Source organism: Pseudophryne corroboree, chromosome 2 (genome assembly GCF_028390025.1).
Source record: "Pseudophryne corroboree isolate aPseCor3 chromosome 2, aPseCor3.hap2, whole genome shotgun sequence".
In the NCBI taxonomy this organism is placed as follows: Eukaryota; Metazoa; Chordata; class Amphibia; order Anura; family Myobatrachidae; genus Pseudophryne; species Pseudophryne corroboree.
In genome coordinates, this window is record NC_086445.1 from 204,739,973 (window position 1) to 204,755,517 (window position 15,545).

Sequence of the window (15,545 nt, forward strand, 5' to 3'; positions counted from 1 at the left end):
TCCCAGACAGCGGGACCAGAGGCTGAAAGGCACCATTTCCTGCTGCTGCTGACTGCCAGGCTGCATGCTGGAGCTGCTCCTCCACAGAACCCACTGAATCACCAATTGTACTGGTACCAGGGGGTTTTATAGAGAGGGGGGAGCATATCAGGGACGTGCAGTCAGGGGAGGCAGTGCCATTAATAATACAAAGAAGAAACTTATGACACAGCTACTGTGTCATAAGTATCTTCTTTGGCGTTTATATTATTTAATCATTGTTATTGTGTGAAAAAAAAGTTTAAAACGTGTTTTGGAGGCACCGCTTTCGGTGCCTCCCGCTGTCACTGTGAAAGGGCTCAAAACGGGGAGGGGGGTCAGGCATTGGGCAGTAATAGCCCATTGAAAAAAGCAGAAGAAGCAGCACCTCCAGAAGTGCCTCTTACACAGGGTGTGCTCTCAGCTCATGTGAAAGCACACCCCTGTGACTAGAGCAGATGTGATTGGGCAGTGCTGAACTGCCGTTCTGTACATGCTGTGCTCGGTGGCAGGGCGGATCGTCCTACCAGGATGCCAGATTCCGGTTCCGTTGTTTAATGTGGCGCTGCCCATCACCTAATCACCCTTATTCTCAGGCTGCATCAAGCGTTAGCTTACACTACCAGCAGTCAATAGTGTCACCCCTGCCATCCCGTGCTGAAGTATACAGCGGCGGCGGCGGTGGCATTACATCTTGTAAAGCCGCATCAGGAAGAGCAGGGCTGCAGCAGTGGTCCTGACCCTCCCGGGGCTGTCCGCCACCGACTGTCACACAGGCGCCAGCTAAGCACACCTGCACGGCTGCTCTCTCCCGGGAGACCTCCGCTGCAGCTCTGCCCTGTATGTGGTGTGCGCTCAGCTCCTCTGCTGCTGAGCGCACCCACTGTATACTTACACAAACTGTAGCACAGAAGCTGGTACCGCCAGCTTTGCCTTCTCCCAGTCCACGGATCAAATGCTCTGCCTGCGCCCCCCATGCAGTGTCTCTAGGGACTCGGTAAGCCCCAGCTGACTCCCACAGTGCTGACAGCGGCCAGAGGATGAGGATGAAGAAGCTGAGAATAGGATTCGTTGGACGGTGGCCAGGAGCGGGGACAAGTGAGGAGACCACCGGGGATGGGGGAAGAGATGAGTGGGCGGAGCAGAGACAGGAGCCGGCAAGTGAGGAGCTGGCTACATACATGCACGCACGTGAAACCCCCTAAACTAGGCTGACTGCCGTAATGCATAAACAGGGGGACTCTGCTGCCTAATGTGTAGAAAGGGGGACTCTGCCTATGTAATGAGTAAAAAGGGGGACTCTACTGCTGTACTGTGTTAAAATGGTGACTGTGCCTGCCGTAATGTGTAAAAAGGATGACTCTCCTGCTGTACTGTGTAAAAAGGGTGACTGTGCCTGCCGTAATTTGTAAAAAGGGGGACTCTCCTGCTGTACTGTGTAAAAAGGGTGACTGTGCCTGCCGTTATGTGTAAAAAGGGGGACTTTCCTGCTGTACTGTGTAAAAAGGGTGACTGTGCCTGTCGTGATGTGTAAAAAGGGGCACTCTCCTGCTATACTGTGTAAAAAGGGTGACTGTGTCTGCCGTAATGTGTAAATAGGGGGACTCTCCAACTGTACTGTGTAAAAAGGGTGACTGTACCTGCCGTAATGTGTAAAAAGGGGGACTCTCCTGCTGTAATGTGTGTAAAAGGGGGACTGTGCCTGCCGTAATGTGTACAAAGGGGGACTCTCCTGCTGTAATGTGTATAAAAGGGGGACTGTGCCTGCCGTTATGTGTAAAAAGGGGACTCTACCTGCCCTAATGCATAATCAGGGGGACTCTGCTGCCTAATGTGTACAAAGGGGGACTCTGCCTATCTAATGAGTAAAAAGGGGGACTCTCCTGCTGTACTGTGTAAAAAGGGGGACTGTGCCTGCCGTAATGTATAAAAAAAGGTGGACTCTCCTGCTGTAATGTGTAAAAAAGGGGGCCTGTGCCTGCCGTTATATGTAAAAAGAGGACTCTACCTGCCGTAATGCATAAACAGGGGGACTCTGCTGCCTAATGTTTAGAAAGGGGGACTCTGCCTATCTAATGAGTAAAAAGAGGGACTCTCCTGGTGTAATGTGTAAAAAAGGGGGACTGTGCCTGCAAAGAGGTGAACTCATTGTTCAACTTATTATAACTTATACTCGCCGAGTCCCTTCCACTGCCATCCTGCCAACCTCTTCCCACCACTACTCACATCCTGTCCCCCCTTCTATTACTCCCTGTCTGCCTCCCTACTCTGCACTGCTTTTATTTCAATCCTGTTCCCGACTTTCCACTACTTCTTCCATCCTACCCCCTGCTCCCTACCACTACTACTCTGTCTGGCTCCTGCTCTCCACTACTACTTCCAGCCTGCCCCCTGCTCTCCACCACACCTACTTCCATGCAGCCCACCACTACTACTCTCAGTCTGCCCCCTTCTCCCCACATCTACTACTCCTATTCTGCCCCCACTGATCCTCACTACTACTACTCTCAGCCTGCTCTCCACCATGATTACTCCTATCCTACACCCTGCTCTGCACTTCTACTGTTCCCATCCTGCCCCTGCTTCCCACTATTACTCCCACCCTGCCCCCAGCAGTGGCGGAGTGTATGGAGCTTGTGCTCCATGCCTTAAAGTACAGTACCCATCCTAACTAACACCCCTGCTTCTGGAACATACCCGTAATCCACCCTACTCCTGTCCTCCTGAACATACAGTACCCCCCAGACCAGCAGGTACATACACTACCCATCTTACCACCTCCTCCCCCTGGCCCCAGGGACACACATTCCCCACCATGCCCACTGGCCCCCTAGACACAGTACCCACCCACAATGGGGCAGCGGCCATAAGCAGTGGCAGTAGCGGGCATTGGCTCAGCAGCAGTAGGCATCTTTGGCGGGACTCAACGGACATTATGGCTGCAGCGCCTCACCAGCCATCGACCTCACCGCACGCCACTGGAGCATATAAACGGCGGTGACAGTGCTGCTGTGTTAAAAATATATATCTATATAAGTATACCCAGCGTGCACTGTTCTGATTGAGGTGTTGTGTGCTGGTACCAATCCTCTCTGTGTCACTCCATTCGGGCTGTCTGAGGTTGTTGTGCTGTTTCACTATCTGTGTTGTCACTGCAGTGTGTGTATTCACCTAACTCTGTGTGGTTTCTGCAATAAGATTGTCTGGGAAAAAGACTGCGTGTCCCTCATGTAACACTAAGTTTACACCTTCCCCAGGGGGTTCTCTCCTGTGTACCCAGTGTTCTCTCCCTTCACAGGGTAGTAATATGCAGGAACCTGAGAGGTTAGATACATTCAAAACCTAGATTACTAACATTAATTCAGAGTTGGCTACCGCCAGACAGGAAAGGCAGACCCTTAAACAATATGTAGATGATTTCTTGGTTAAAGCTGCTGACCACAGACAGGCTCCTCAGCCCCCGCTGGTGGTCTCTCATAAATGCACACTTCCACAGGTGCTCCAGTCTGACTCTGATATTGACATGCCAAAGCTGGATAAGGGAGAGTTAGACATGGAAGATGACAATTCTCTGACCCCACGGGTTGAGACCCTGATTTATGCTATTAGTGAAGTCATCAACATATCGGATAAAGAGTCAGAATCAGAAGAGGAATTGTTTTTTAATGTAAAACCAAAATCCTCTGCCACCTTCCCCATATCAAAGGAATTAAACTCCCTATCTAAAGAAGCATGGGTCAATCCTGACAAGAAATTCCAAACTCCTAAACAGTTACTAAATTCCTTTCCTTTTCCTCCTGAGGATAGGAAAGTATGGGAAAATCCACCGTCTGTGGATACTTCAGTGTCCAGGCTGTTACGTAAAATTGTACTGTCTGTACCTGAGGCTATCTCTCTCAAGGACCCAGCTGACCGCAAAATTGAGACTACTCTCAAATCTATTTATACTGCGGTGGGCATAGCTCAAAGGCCCACTATACTGTAGCTTGCGGCTGGATTTCCAGGGCCATGGTAAAATGGTCTGATAATATAATAAGGGGGTTTGACTCCCTGCCTCAGGAAGAGATCTTTACACTCTCATATTCAGCATGCTTCAAATTTTATGAGTGAGGCTATTAAAGAATTATGTCTTATAAATGGCCGTACCACAGCTATGGTGGTCTCGGCTCACAGGGCTCTGCGGCTGCGAAACTGGTCAGCGGGTGCTGATTCCAAGAAAGGTGTGGACAATCTTTCTTTTACAGGGGATGCCTTGTTTGGGGAAGAACTGAACAAGTGGATCTCTCAGGCGCAGGTGGGTAAGTCTACATATCTGCCGTCGGCTGCACCTTCTGCTAGATGTCCCTACCCTGGGCCCTCTCTGCAGTCCTTTAGTGTGGCCAGATTCAGAGGCAGAGCCAGAGGCGCCTCAAATGCTGCTAGAGGAACTCATGGTAAGTCCCATAAACAAGCGGCTGCTGGATCTCTGGACCAGGCCTCCGCATCCTCATCCAGTAAGCCCTCTGCGTGAAAGTTGGCCAAAGCAGCAGGGCGAATATCAGGTAGGTGCTCGTCTTCAACACTTCGCCCATGTGTGGGCACAGTCCTGCCGGGATCCTTGGGTGAGGGACCTCATATCCCAGGGGTATCGGTTGGAATTTCAAGCACTACCTTCTACCAGATTCTTCAAGACAGGCTTACCAGCTTTACCCATAGCAAGGGTTACCTTGCAAGATGCCATTTAAAAACTACTACAAACAGGGGTTGTTGTCCCAGTTCCTCCTCTGTTGCACAACAGGGGTTTTTACTCCAGCCTTTTTGTTGTACTGAAACCGGACGGTTCGGTACGGGCCATCTTGAACCTAAAATCCTTGAACACGTATCTACGTGTTTTCAAATTCAAGATGTAGTCCCTGAGAGTGGTGGTCTCCAGTCTGGAGGAGGGGGAGTTCCTAGTGTCCATGGATGTCAAGGATGCTTACCTACATATCCCCATATGGCCTCCACATCAGACCTCCGGTACGCTATACTGGACCACCACTTCCAGTTTCAGGCCTTACCCTTTTGTCTCTCCACAGCTCCAAAGGTATTCACAATAGTCATGGCAGAGATGATGCTACAATTGTGCAGGATAGGAGTCAACATAGTCCCCTATTTGGACAATCTCCTGATAAAGGCGGTGTCCAGGGAACGTCTGCTACACAGCATCGACTTGACTACTCCCCTGCTTACGGACCAAGGGTGGATCCTAAATCTCCAGAAGTCTCTCCTGGAACCATCACAAATAATTCAGTTCCTGGGAATAATACTGGACACGGTGTCTCAGAAGGTTTTCCTTCCAATGGACTAGGTCTTGACTATCCAGGCTATAGTCCACTCGGTGCTCAGACCTCGCAAGATCTCAGTTCATCTTTGCATTCGCTTACTGGACAAGATGGTTGCATCTGCAAGGCAATCCAGTATGGCAGATTTCATGCACGTCTGTTCCAGCTGGATCTGCTCAACAGGTGGTCAGGGTTTCACCTGCACGTGCACCACAGTATAGCTCTGTCGCCAAAAGCACGGATCTCCCTGTTATGGTGGCTACAAGTCTCTCACCTTGTGAAGGGTCGAAGTTTCAGTACACGGTCTTGGACTCTACTGACAACGGATGCCAGCCTCCGGGGTTGGGGTGCTGTGACCCAGGGGGCTCAGTTCCAGGGGAAGTGGTCGAGTCATGAATCTGCACTCCCAATAAATGTCCTTGAACTCAGGGCAATTTACAATGCTCTTATGCAAGCCTCCTATCTCCTTCGGAATCAAGCCATCCAGGTGCAGTCGGACAACGCTAAGGCGGTGGCATACATAAACCGACAGGGAGGAACATGAAGCAGGGCCGCAATGCAAGAAGTGTCAAGGATACTCCTATGGATGGAGGCAAACGCAAGGGCCACCTCAGCCATATTCATTCCGGGGATGGACAATTGGGAAGCGAACTTCCTCAGCAGGCACGACCTCTATCTGGGGGAATGGGGCCTTCACCCTAAGGTGTTTCATAAGGGAAGAAAAGAAAAAGGATCTGTTTCCGGTGCACAAGGTAGTAAATTGTTTAAGTAAAATATAACCTTTATTTTGTATCTTAAAAATTATTATGAATGTGAAGACATGTTTTTATTACATGTCTGCAAGGTCTGACTATTGCGTAATATTAAAAAACATGTAACATTAGTGTGATGACACAACAACACTGTGAATTAAAGAAAAAATAAACAATAAACAATTATTAAAAACCTCTGAGCGTCTCTTTCGTGCCTGTCCTCTACAATTTATGTCTCTTGTACAAAACCCTTATGCTGTTTATCTGCTACAGGAGATGATATATATATTCTTAGAGTATAGTATCAATGTGCTTCTATGGGCATTATAATATGTTACTTGAGGGGAGGGTTAGATACAATTGTATTCCTTGTTAATCATAGACTTATAACAAAGTATCACTTTTAGTACTCCTGTCAAGAACCTTGGCTAGTTGCCCAGAAATTATGTTGTAAAGAACTCTATAATACAGTGATCGTCTGTATTATGCAACTATTATTGTGTGATCTCCCATAAAGTGCATTTAATGGGAGGTCATCGTGACATCCAGATCCTGTTAATCCAAAAAATGTTTATAGTGCAGATAGGACCAATCTGTCAAATATTTATTTATATATATAGGGGATTTTTCTCCCCCCCCCCCCCGGACTTATAGAAACGTGAGAAGATATATATAAATATATGTATGGTGAAGTGTGACTTAAAGTAACTCTATTTAACTTTGCCTTAGATCGCGCCACTGATATATAATAATTCACTGCTATAATTTCCGTCAGGGTAATCATTTACCCTGACGAAGCAAATGCGAAACGTACGTAGGGCCTGAGCGTCCTACGTACCTGTCTCTCATGTCTAATTGAAATGTACATATTATACCATAAGTGCTTGCTATATTAATGGAAATTATAGCAGTGTATTATTATATATCAGTGGAGCGATCTATGGCAAATTTAGATAGGTAGAGATTACTGTGATCACTCATTATTGAATTCAGACTACTCATTATGAGTCAGATATATATGCAAGAATAGTCTATTCTGAGTATCATAGACAAAAGATCTCATTGCCTAGACGACTATATATAACTTTTATTTGGCTACACACAACGACTTCCATTTGGCTACAGCACGTGTAATAGCCAAAGGATTCCCAAATATAACAGGGAAATCCACATATGGCTATCTGTATGTACATCTGTATATTAATAAAAACTTTTCAGTTGATTTACTGTGTATGATATGGGCATGAGGATTTTTATAAATCCAGAACGGAACCAAATAATTTAATCATCTGCAACTACATATATTAACATCTATATATATACCGGATTACCACAAAATATTGTATTTATTTATTCTAATACAATAGGACCGGACATAAATAAGTGAGAGATTTCAGGAAATTGGATTATAATATATATGGGGTCATGCCGTCTTACGAGTCACTATAGGGATCTGGCAATACTATATGAGAGATCTGGTGATGCTAATGTATGAACTATTTATATTCTTTTGAAAATCCACTCACCACTTTAAATATGAAATCATAATATGGTACAGCATTATTGAGAGATAGGTGGATTTACATCTGACACTATAAGTGAGAGATGATCCACTAATATTTATTGTGGCAACATATATGAGTGACACCCATCGCTATTATGAGGTAGATGGATTTTACATCTGACACTATAAGTGAGAGATGATCCACTAATACCCATTGTCAAGCTTATGTGAGTGACACCAGACACTATATGAGAGAAGTTTCTGGCTGACCTAATACATATGTGAAGTGCATCTCTACTTTGAAACCTGATATTATATGCAAGAGGTACTCTAAATCACACCTCACCATACATATATCTATATATATACTTTTTCACTAGCCTACGTATCAGAAAAAAACCCTCTATATGACACAGTGACACCTGACACTATATGTGAGAGGTGACTGGCTGACCTAATCCATACGTGAAGTGTGTTTTCATTTTATTCTGAAATTTGATTCTATATGTAAGAGTTACTTTAAGTCACACTTCACCATACATATATTTATATATATCTTCTCACGATTCTATAAGTCCGGGGGGGGGGGGAAAGAAAAATCCCCTATATATATAAATAAATATTTGACAGATTGGTCCTATCCAGAGGCGTCACTAGGGTTGGTGTCACCCGGTGTGGTAACTCATGGTGTCACCCCCCATGGACCTCCGCGTGCGTGTGTGTGTGTGTATATATATATATATATATATATATATATATATATGTAAACACACACACACACACATACGGTGATCGAAGAAGGAAGTGGGGATATGGAAAATTGAAAGGGGTAGTGTCCAATCAGAAGGGGGGTATCCTTAAGAGGCACTGGGTGAGAGGGAGGACACATGGTGGAGGAAGGGACTGAGGAGGACGGGGGCATTGGGTGAGAGGGGGATGCAGGGTGGGAGCAGGACATAATGGATAGAGGGACAGAGGAAGGGGGAGATGCTGGGTGGGAGAGGACGCAGAGTGGGAGAGGGACATACTGGGGACTGGGACGCTGGGTGGCAGAGGACGCAGAGTGGGAGGGGGACATGCTGGGTGGGAGAGGACGCAGAGTGGGAGGGAGACATGCTGGGGACTGGGAGGCTGGGTGGGAGAGGACGCAGAGTGGGAGGTGGACATGCTGGGGACTGAGACGCTGGGTGGGAGAGGACGCAGAGTGGGAGGGGGACATGCTGGGGATTGGTGGGAGAGGACGCAGAGTGGGAGGGGGACATGCTGGGGACTGGGACACTGGGTGGGAGAGGACGCAGAGTGGGAGGGGGACATGCTGGGGACTGGGACGCTGGGTGGGAGAGGACGCAGAGTGGGAGGGGGACATGCTGGGGACTGGGACGCTGGGTGGGAAAGGATGCAGAGTGGGAGAGGTTTGGACGCTGGGTGGGAGAGGATGCAGAGTGGGAGAGATTGGGACGCCGGGTGGGAGAGGATGCAGAGTGGGATGGGGACAGACTGGGGACACAGGGTTGGAGAGAAACATACTGGACAGACTGTCATTTCATTTTAAAGCCTACCAGCTCCAGCGGCGGCAGGTACAGGAACCAAGCGCCCGGCGGTGCTCCTTCACCGGCAGTGACGAGATCCAGGCGCATCTCCCGTGCGCGCCCGGCGGTGCTCCGGCGGTGGCAGGCAGGGATGAGAGCCGGCCCGGGTACCCGCTAGCTGCAAAGACAGGAGCCGGGCGCACCCCACGTGGGCACCATACACTGGACTCCCATTCTTCCTCCCAGAATAATACATCTACGGTCTACCGCCCCGAATGGCCTGCCCTGCGGTGCCGGCGTGATGACATATATATATATATATATATATATATATACACATTACACTCACACAATATATATATATAATATATATATATATATATAAATACAGTCACTGGAAAGGGCACTCTGGGATATCCATTGTAATAGCCGGGGTGCCTTCCCAAATGAATAATAGACAAATGCAGGTGTCCCCCCTTAGAGAAAGGAACAGGCGGCACTCCTCCGGACTTTTTCAAATAAGCTGTTGCTTTTAATAGAACAACGTTTAAGGCCCAATGGCCTTTTCATCAGGTGCAATAAAAGCGATAAAAGATGAACATACCTTATATATAAGAGGACTGTGAGTCCAACAGTGTGTCTCTCCCGCCTCTCCGTGGGTGGCGCCGGTACTGTGACGTAACCGGCGCACTGAACGTGACTCTGGGCAGCTGGACGAGATGCATGCTGGGACCGTAACTAAGGACACCAGCGGGCGGTTGCTGGGAAAGGCGTGTCGCTGCCGGGAGCATGCCGGGTGGGTAGTTAAGGAAGCCAGCGGCTGGTTGCTAAGAGCGGCATGACGTCACGGTGAGTGACATACTGCACCCGGCATCTATTGATTGCGGCAGTACAGACCCGGCGACGCCGCGGCGGTAAAAGTAGTCAGGCCAGGCGGGTGTACAGCTCTTTTTGGTGTCACCCTATTGAAGGGTGACACCTGGGTGCGGGCCGCACCCCCCGCACCCCCCTCATGACGCCACTGGTCCTATCTGCACTATAAACATTTTTTGGATTAACAGGATCTGGATGTCACGATGACCTCCCATTAAACGCACTTTATGGGAGATCACACAATAATAGTTGCATAATACAGACGATCACTGTATTATAGAGTTCTTTACAACATCATTTCTGGGCAACTAGCCAAGGTTCTTGACAGGAGTACTAAAAGTGATACTTTGTTATAAGTCTATGATTAACAAGGAATACAATTGTATCTAACCCTCCCCTCAAGTAACATATTATAATGCCCATAGAAGCACATTGATACTATACTCTAAGAATATATATATCATCTCCTGTAGCACATAAACAGCATAAGGGTTTTGTACAAGAGACATAAATTGTAGAGGACAGGCACGAAAGAGACGCTCAGAGGTTTTTAATAATTGTTTATTGTTTATTTTTTCTTTAATTCACAGTGTTGTTGTGTCATCACACTAATGTTACATGTTTTTTAATATTTCGCAATAGTCAGACCTTGCAGACGTAATAAAAACATGTCTTCACATTCATAATAATTTTTAAGATACAAAATAAAGGTTATATTTTACTTAAACAATTTACTACCTTGTGCACCGGAAACAGATCATTTTTCTTTTCTTCCCTTATTATTCACTATAGGTTCTCTTGCCTGATCTGTGGTAGCACCCCCACTCTCCGTACGACCGATTTTTATGGTATTTAGATTTGAGGTTTTGAATTATTAACCATATATTCATATGTGATAGATATTGTTATTCCTGTGCAACAGTTCCCTTCTTCTTTCCCCTTTCCCTTACTCAAACTCCCTAAGGTGTTTCAACAGCTGGATCACTGATGGGGCTGTCAGCAGATAGATCTGATGGCTTCTCATCTCAACAAGAAGCTGCATCGTTACTGTTCTAGAACGAGGGATCTGTAGGCTGCAGCAGTGGATGCTCTGACGGCACCGTGGACTTACCAGTTTATATACCTGTTTCCTCCAATCCCTCTCATTCCCAGAGCTCTAAAAAGACTCAAAAGGGAAAGCATTCAGGCAATTCTCATTCCCTCGGATTGGCCTCGAAGGGCCTGGTATGCACACCTCCTGACCATGTCTCTGGAAGAACCCTGGCTTCTGCCGCTGCTCAAGGACCTTTTTCAACAAGGACCATTCATCTATCCAGACTTACTGCGGCTATGTTTGACGGCGTGGAAGCTGAGAGGGAGATTTTAGCCAGAAAAGGTCTCCCATCTCAGGTTATTTCCACTATGGTCCGGGCCCGTAAGGTGGTCATGTCAAAACATTAGCACCGTATCTGGAAGAAATACTTTTTGTGGTGTGAGGGTAGAAAATATTCTCCTGCAGAGTTTCGACTTGGCCGTTTTCTGCTCTTCCTGCAAGCAGACCCCTCACCTACCTGGATTTCATTCAGGACCTTCTATACATAAAGGTAAAAAAAACCTTGGACATTTGTATTTCAAAAGATACCTGCAAAGACTGATGTTTGAATAGCTGAAAGACCCAATATGGTATTGTACAGAGAGACTGAAAATACTGAAAAACATTTAATCTCAAAAGTACCCCATTTGGCTACAATTTAAAGTTGACCAAACGAGAGATCAGCCAATACAAATGAGTTCTGGAAGTAAACCGCTACTCTAGAGTGTATTCCAGTACCAACCACACTAAAATATTGTGTAATCTGTTTCTGATATTCCTGTCTTTGGATTTTTATGTTATGTTTTGTGTATGTGTGGTGTCATAATTGTTATGTATACCGGTATTAGGATTTTTTAACCTTCTAATAGGAAAACACACATTTTTTTTAAATATATTATTTTTAAATTATATTGATAAACTATCAAAATAAAATACTACCATTTATAAATATAATATGGTTTGAAGTGTGAGTTACTGTTGTGCAAAGGTGGAATCCCTTTCTATATAGGCGTGGATAAGGGCCTATGGTTGGGCTCCATCAAAGTTCAGATTTTGTCTCTCTCTATCTTCTTCCAGAAGAACTATTATTTTATTTATTTATTTATTACCAGTTGTTTATATAGCGCACACATATTCCGCAGCGCTTTACAGAGAATATTTGGCCATTCACATCAGTCCCTGCCCCAGTGGAGCTTACAATCTATATTCCCTATCACATGTACATGCACACACATTCACATTCATGCTAGGGTTAATTTTGTTGGGAGCCAAGTAACCTACCAGTATATTTTTGGATTGTGGGAGGAAACCGGAGTGCCCGGAGGAAACCCACACAAGTACAGGGAGAATGTACAAACTCCACACAGTTAGGGTCTTGGTGGGAATCGAACCCATGACCTCAGTGCTGTGAGGCAGTAATGCTAACCATTACACCATCCGTACTGCCCAACTAGCAGTACTGCCGGAAGTACAGACATTCCTGAAAGGTATTCAGCCTTCACATTCAGCCTCCTTTTGTCCCTCCCACGGCTCCGTGGGATTTCAATGTGGTCTTACCCTTTCTCCAGTCGGACTGGTTTCAACCCTTGCAAAGGGTGGACTTGAAATATCTAACTTGGAAGACCATCATGTTGCTGGCTTTGGCCTCTGCAAGACTTGTGTCATAATTGGGGGTCTTATCCTGTAAGAGCCGTATTTGATATATCACGTGGATAGGATGGAACTCAGGACTCGCCCACAGTTTTTGCCGAAAGTGGTGTTGGCCTTTCACATAAATCAGCCAATAGTGATTCCAGTGTTGGCTGACACATCAGTTGCTCCAAAGTCCCTGGACGTTGTGATGGCTTTGAAAATTTATGTCAAGATGACGGCTCGTCACAGGAAATCTGACTCACTTTTTGTCCTTTATGACGATACCGAAATTGGTCGTCCTGCTTCTAAGCAGTCCATTGCTCATTGGCTCAGGTTGACCATTCAACAGGCCTATTCATCGGCAGTATTGCCGCTGCCGAGTTCTATCCAGGCCCACTCCACAAGGTCGGTGGGTTCTTTCTGGGCGGCTGCCTGGGGCGTCTCGACCTTACAGTTGTGCCGTGCAGCTACTTGGTCTGGTACGAACACGTACATAAGGTTCTATAGGTTTGACACCTTGGCCAGAAATGACCTTCAGTTTGGTCAGGTGATTTTGCAGGGGTCTCAGCACTCTCCCACCCATTCTGGGAGCTTTGGGACTTCCCCATGGTACTAATGTCATCCTAGCATCCACTAGGACATTAGAGAAAATAGGAATTTAATACCTACCGGTAATTCCTTTTCTCGTAGTCCGTAGTGGATACTGGGCGCCTGCCTCTCCTGCTTCGTGTTCCTGCTTGTCTGGTTGTAAGTGTTCCTGGTTTGGTCTGCTGTTGCTGTCCCTGTTCCATGTTTGGGTAGTGTTGCTATCCTTGTTATAGTTAGCGTGGCTATCCTCTGTTCTGGTTAGTGCTGCTATCTTTTATTACTGTTGTGTGTTGGTTCATTATCTCACCGCTTCCCTTGTATTTCCTTCTCTCATGGTATGTCCATCTCCTCAGGCACAGTTTTCCTAGACTGAGTCTGGTGGAGGGGCATAGAGGGAAGGAACCAGCACACACTAATGATTTCTTAAAGTGCCAGGCTCCAATGGACCCGATCTATACCCCATGGTACTAATGCCATGCCAGTATCCACTATGGACTATGAGAAAAAGAATTACCGGTAGGTATTAAATTCCTATTTTATTCATAAATCACATTGATTACTTGAGCTCTATATATACCTCAAGTGCGTGCATACCATAATAAGTTAGGTATAAATGTTTTCTTAATTTTCACAAATGCCCTGGTGACTTCTTTGTTTCTTAAACTATAGATTAATGGGTTCAGCATAGGAATAATAACAGTGTAGAACACAGAAGCAATCCTGTCTTGGCTCATGGCGTAGCTAGAAGATGGTCGTAGGTACATGAAGACTATGGTACTGTAGAATATGCTGACTGTAACAAGGTGAGATGTACAGGTAGAAAATGCCTTCTTTCTGCCCTGTTGAGAGTGAATCTTCCATATAGCAGAAATAATGTAGCTGTAAGATACTATGATAATTGTGAGAGAGCTCATTTCAGCAATACCTCCAAAGATGAACATCACGAGTTCATTCATTGTTGTATCAATGCATGAGAGCTTTAAAAGAGGAGGGACATCACAGTAGTAATGGTCTATTTTGTTAGTTTTGCAGAACGGAAGCTGAAAAGTGCATGATGTGTGAATGGTAGCATTAAGGTAGCCCCCGAGATAGGCAAATCCCACAAGTTGCCTACAGAACCTCTTCTTCATTATCATCATGTACAACAATGGATTGCAGATGGCAACATATCGATCATAAGCCATTATCCCCAGCAAGAAACACTCCAGGCTAACTGACGCTCCAAACAAATACATTTGCATTAAACACTCGACAAAAGTAATTCTCTTTGTCACAGAGAGGAAAGTGGCTAAAGTCTTTGGAGTTATGATAGTGGAGTAACAAAGGTCCAAAAAAGAAAGGTTATTTATGAAGAAGTACATTGGAGTATGGAGATGAGAATCTGCCCTGATGGTCACCATGATGCCAATATTAGCCAGAAACGTGATTACATAAAACACTAAAAATAAAACAAAAAGAAAGAGCTGAAGTGTAGGATCATCGGTCAGTCCTAATAGAACAAAGTAAGAGGGGTTTGTGCCATTCCACACATCCATTTGTTGATCCATTATTGTGAGCTAAAACACTTCAGACCGCTTCACTAAAAATACATAAAGTATGTAACATTACATCTCACAATTAAAATTATTTACATTATTTCATTATTGGTACTTAGAGAACATTTCTATATAAATTGACTTACATTATCCTTAAAATGGAGGTAGATTAACTTCCTAACCAACCACTTTTACCTCCATTATACTGTATATAACCTTTTGGTTATGGTTGGAGGTAAAAGTAGTTTTTTGTAGAATATGGCTTTATTCCCCTCAATTCAAAGACAGTTTACCACCATTTTATACCTCATCAACATTTACTGCATATAATTCCCAATTAAGGGCCTATTTATCATTAAAAAAAATGTAAAGGATATACACCCAAATCACACCCTTTCAGGAGTCATTTGCACATTTAAAGTGTCCCTGGGATGAACAGTATCTAGGGGTGGGATCGGAACAGATACTGTATCAGAGAGATCGATCAATAGCATGGGGTCGGCTATTTGTGAGATTTACCAAGCTTTGGAATGCTTTGACCCAGTAGCTAATGCCATTGTAGCCTATGGACTACTTTCCACAACACTTACCGGCAACAACCGATTGGACATGTATGTTTTGATGACCATGTTATTATGTGCAGTAGTGCAGATGGCATCCAAACTAACAAGTATAGTGATCACATTATTGGAGCCCCTGTCCTGCATGTGTATATTAATATATTCTGATGATATTTAAC

General features: G+C 45.4%; 1 protein-coding gene across 1 annotated transcript; it reads right to left on the reverse strand.

Moving 5' to 3' along the window:
- Nucleotides 1–13,849: 13,849 nt before the first annotated feature.
- Nucleotides 13,850–14,806, reverse strand: LOC134991120 (olfactory receptor 5AP2-like). The gene has a single exon (XM_063950728.1). It carries the CDS (start codon nt 14,804–14,806, stop codon nt 13,850–13,852), a length of 957 nt encoding a protein of 318 aa, XP_063806798.1.
- Nucleotides 14,807–15,545: the final 739 nt, after the last annotated feature.

Coding starts and splice junctions, on each gene's coding strand:
- LOC134991120 (XM_063950728.1), bottom strand. CDS start 14,806: ATGGATGTGTGGAATGGCACAAACCCCTCTTACTTTGTTCTATTAGGA.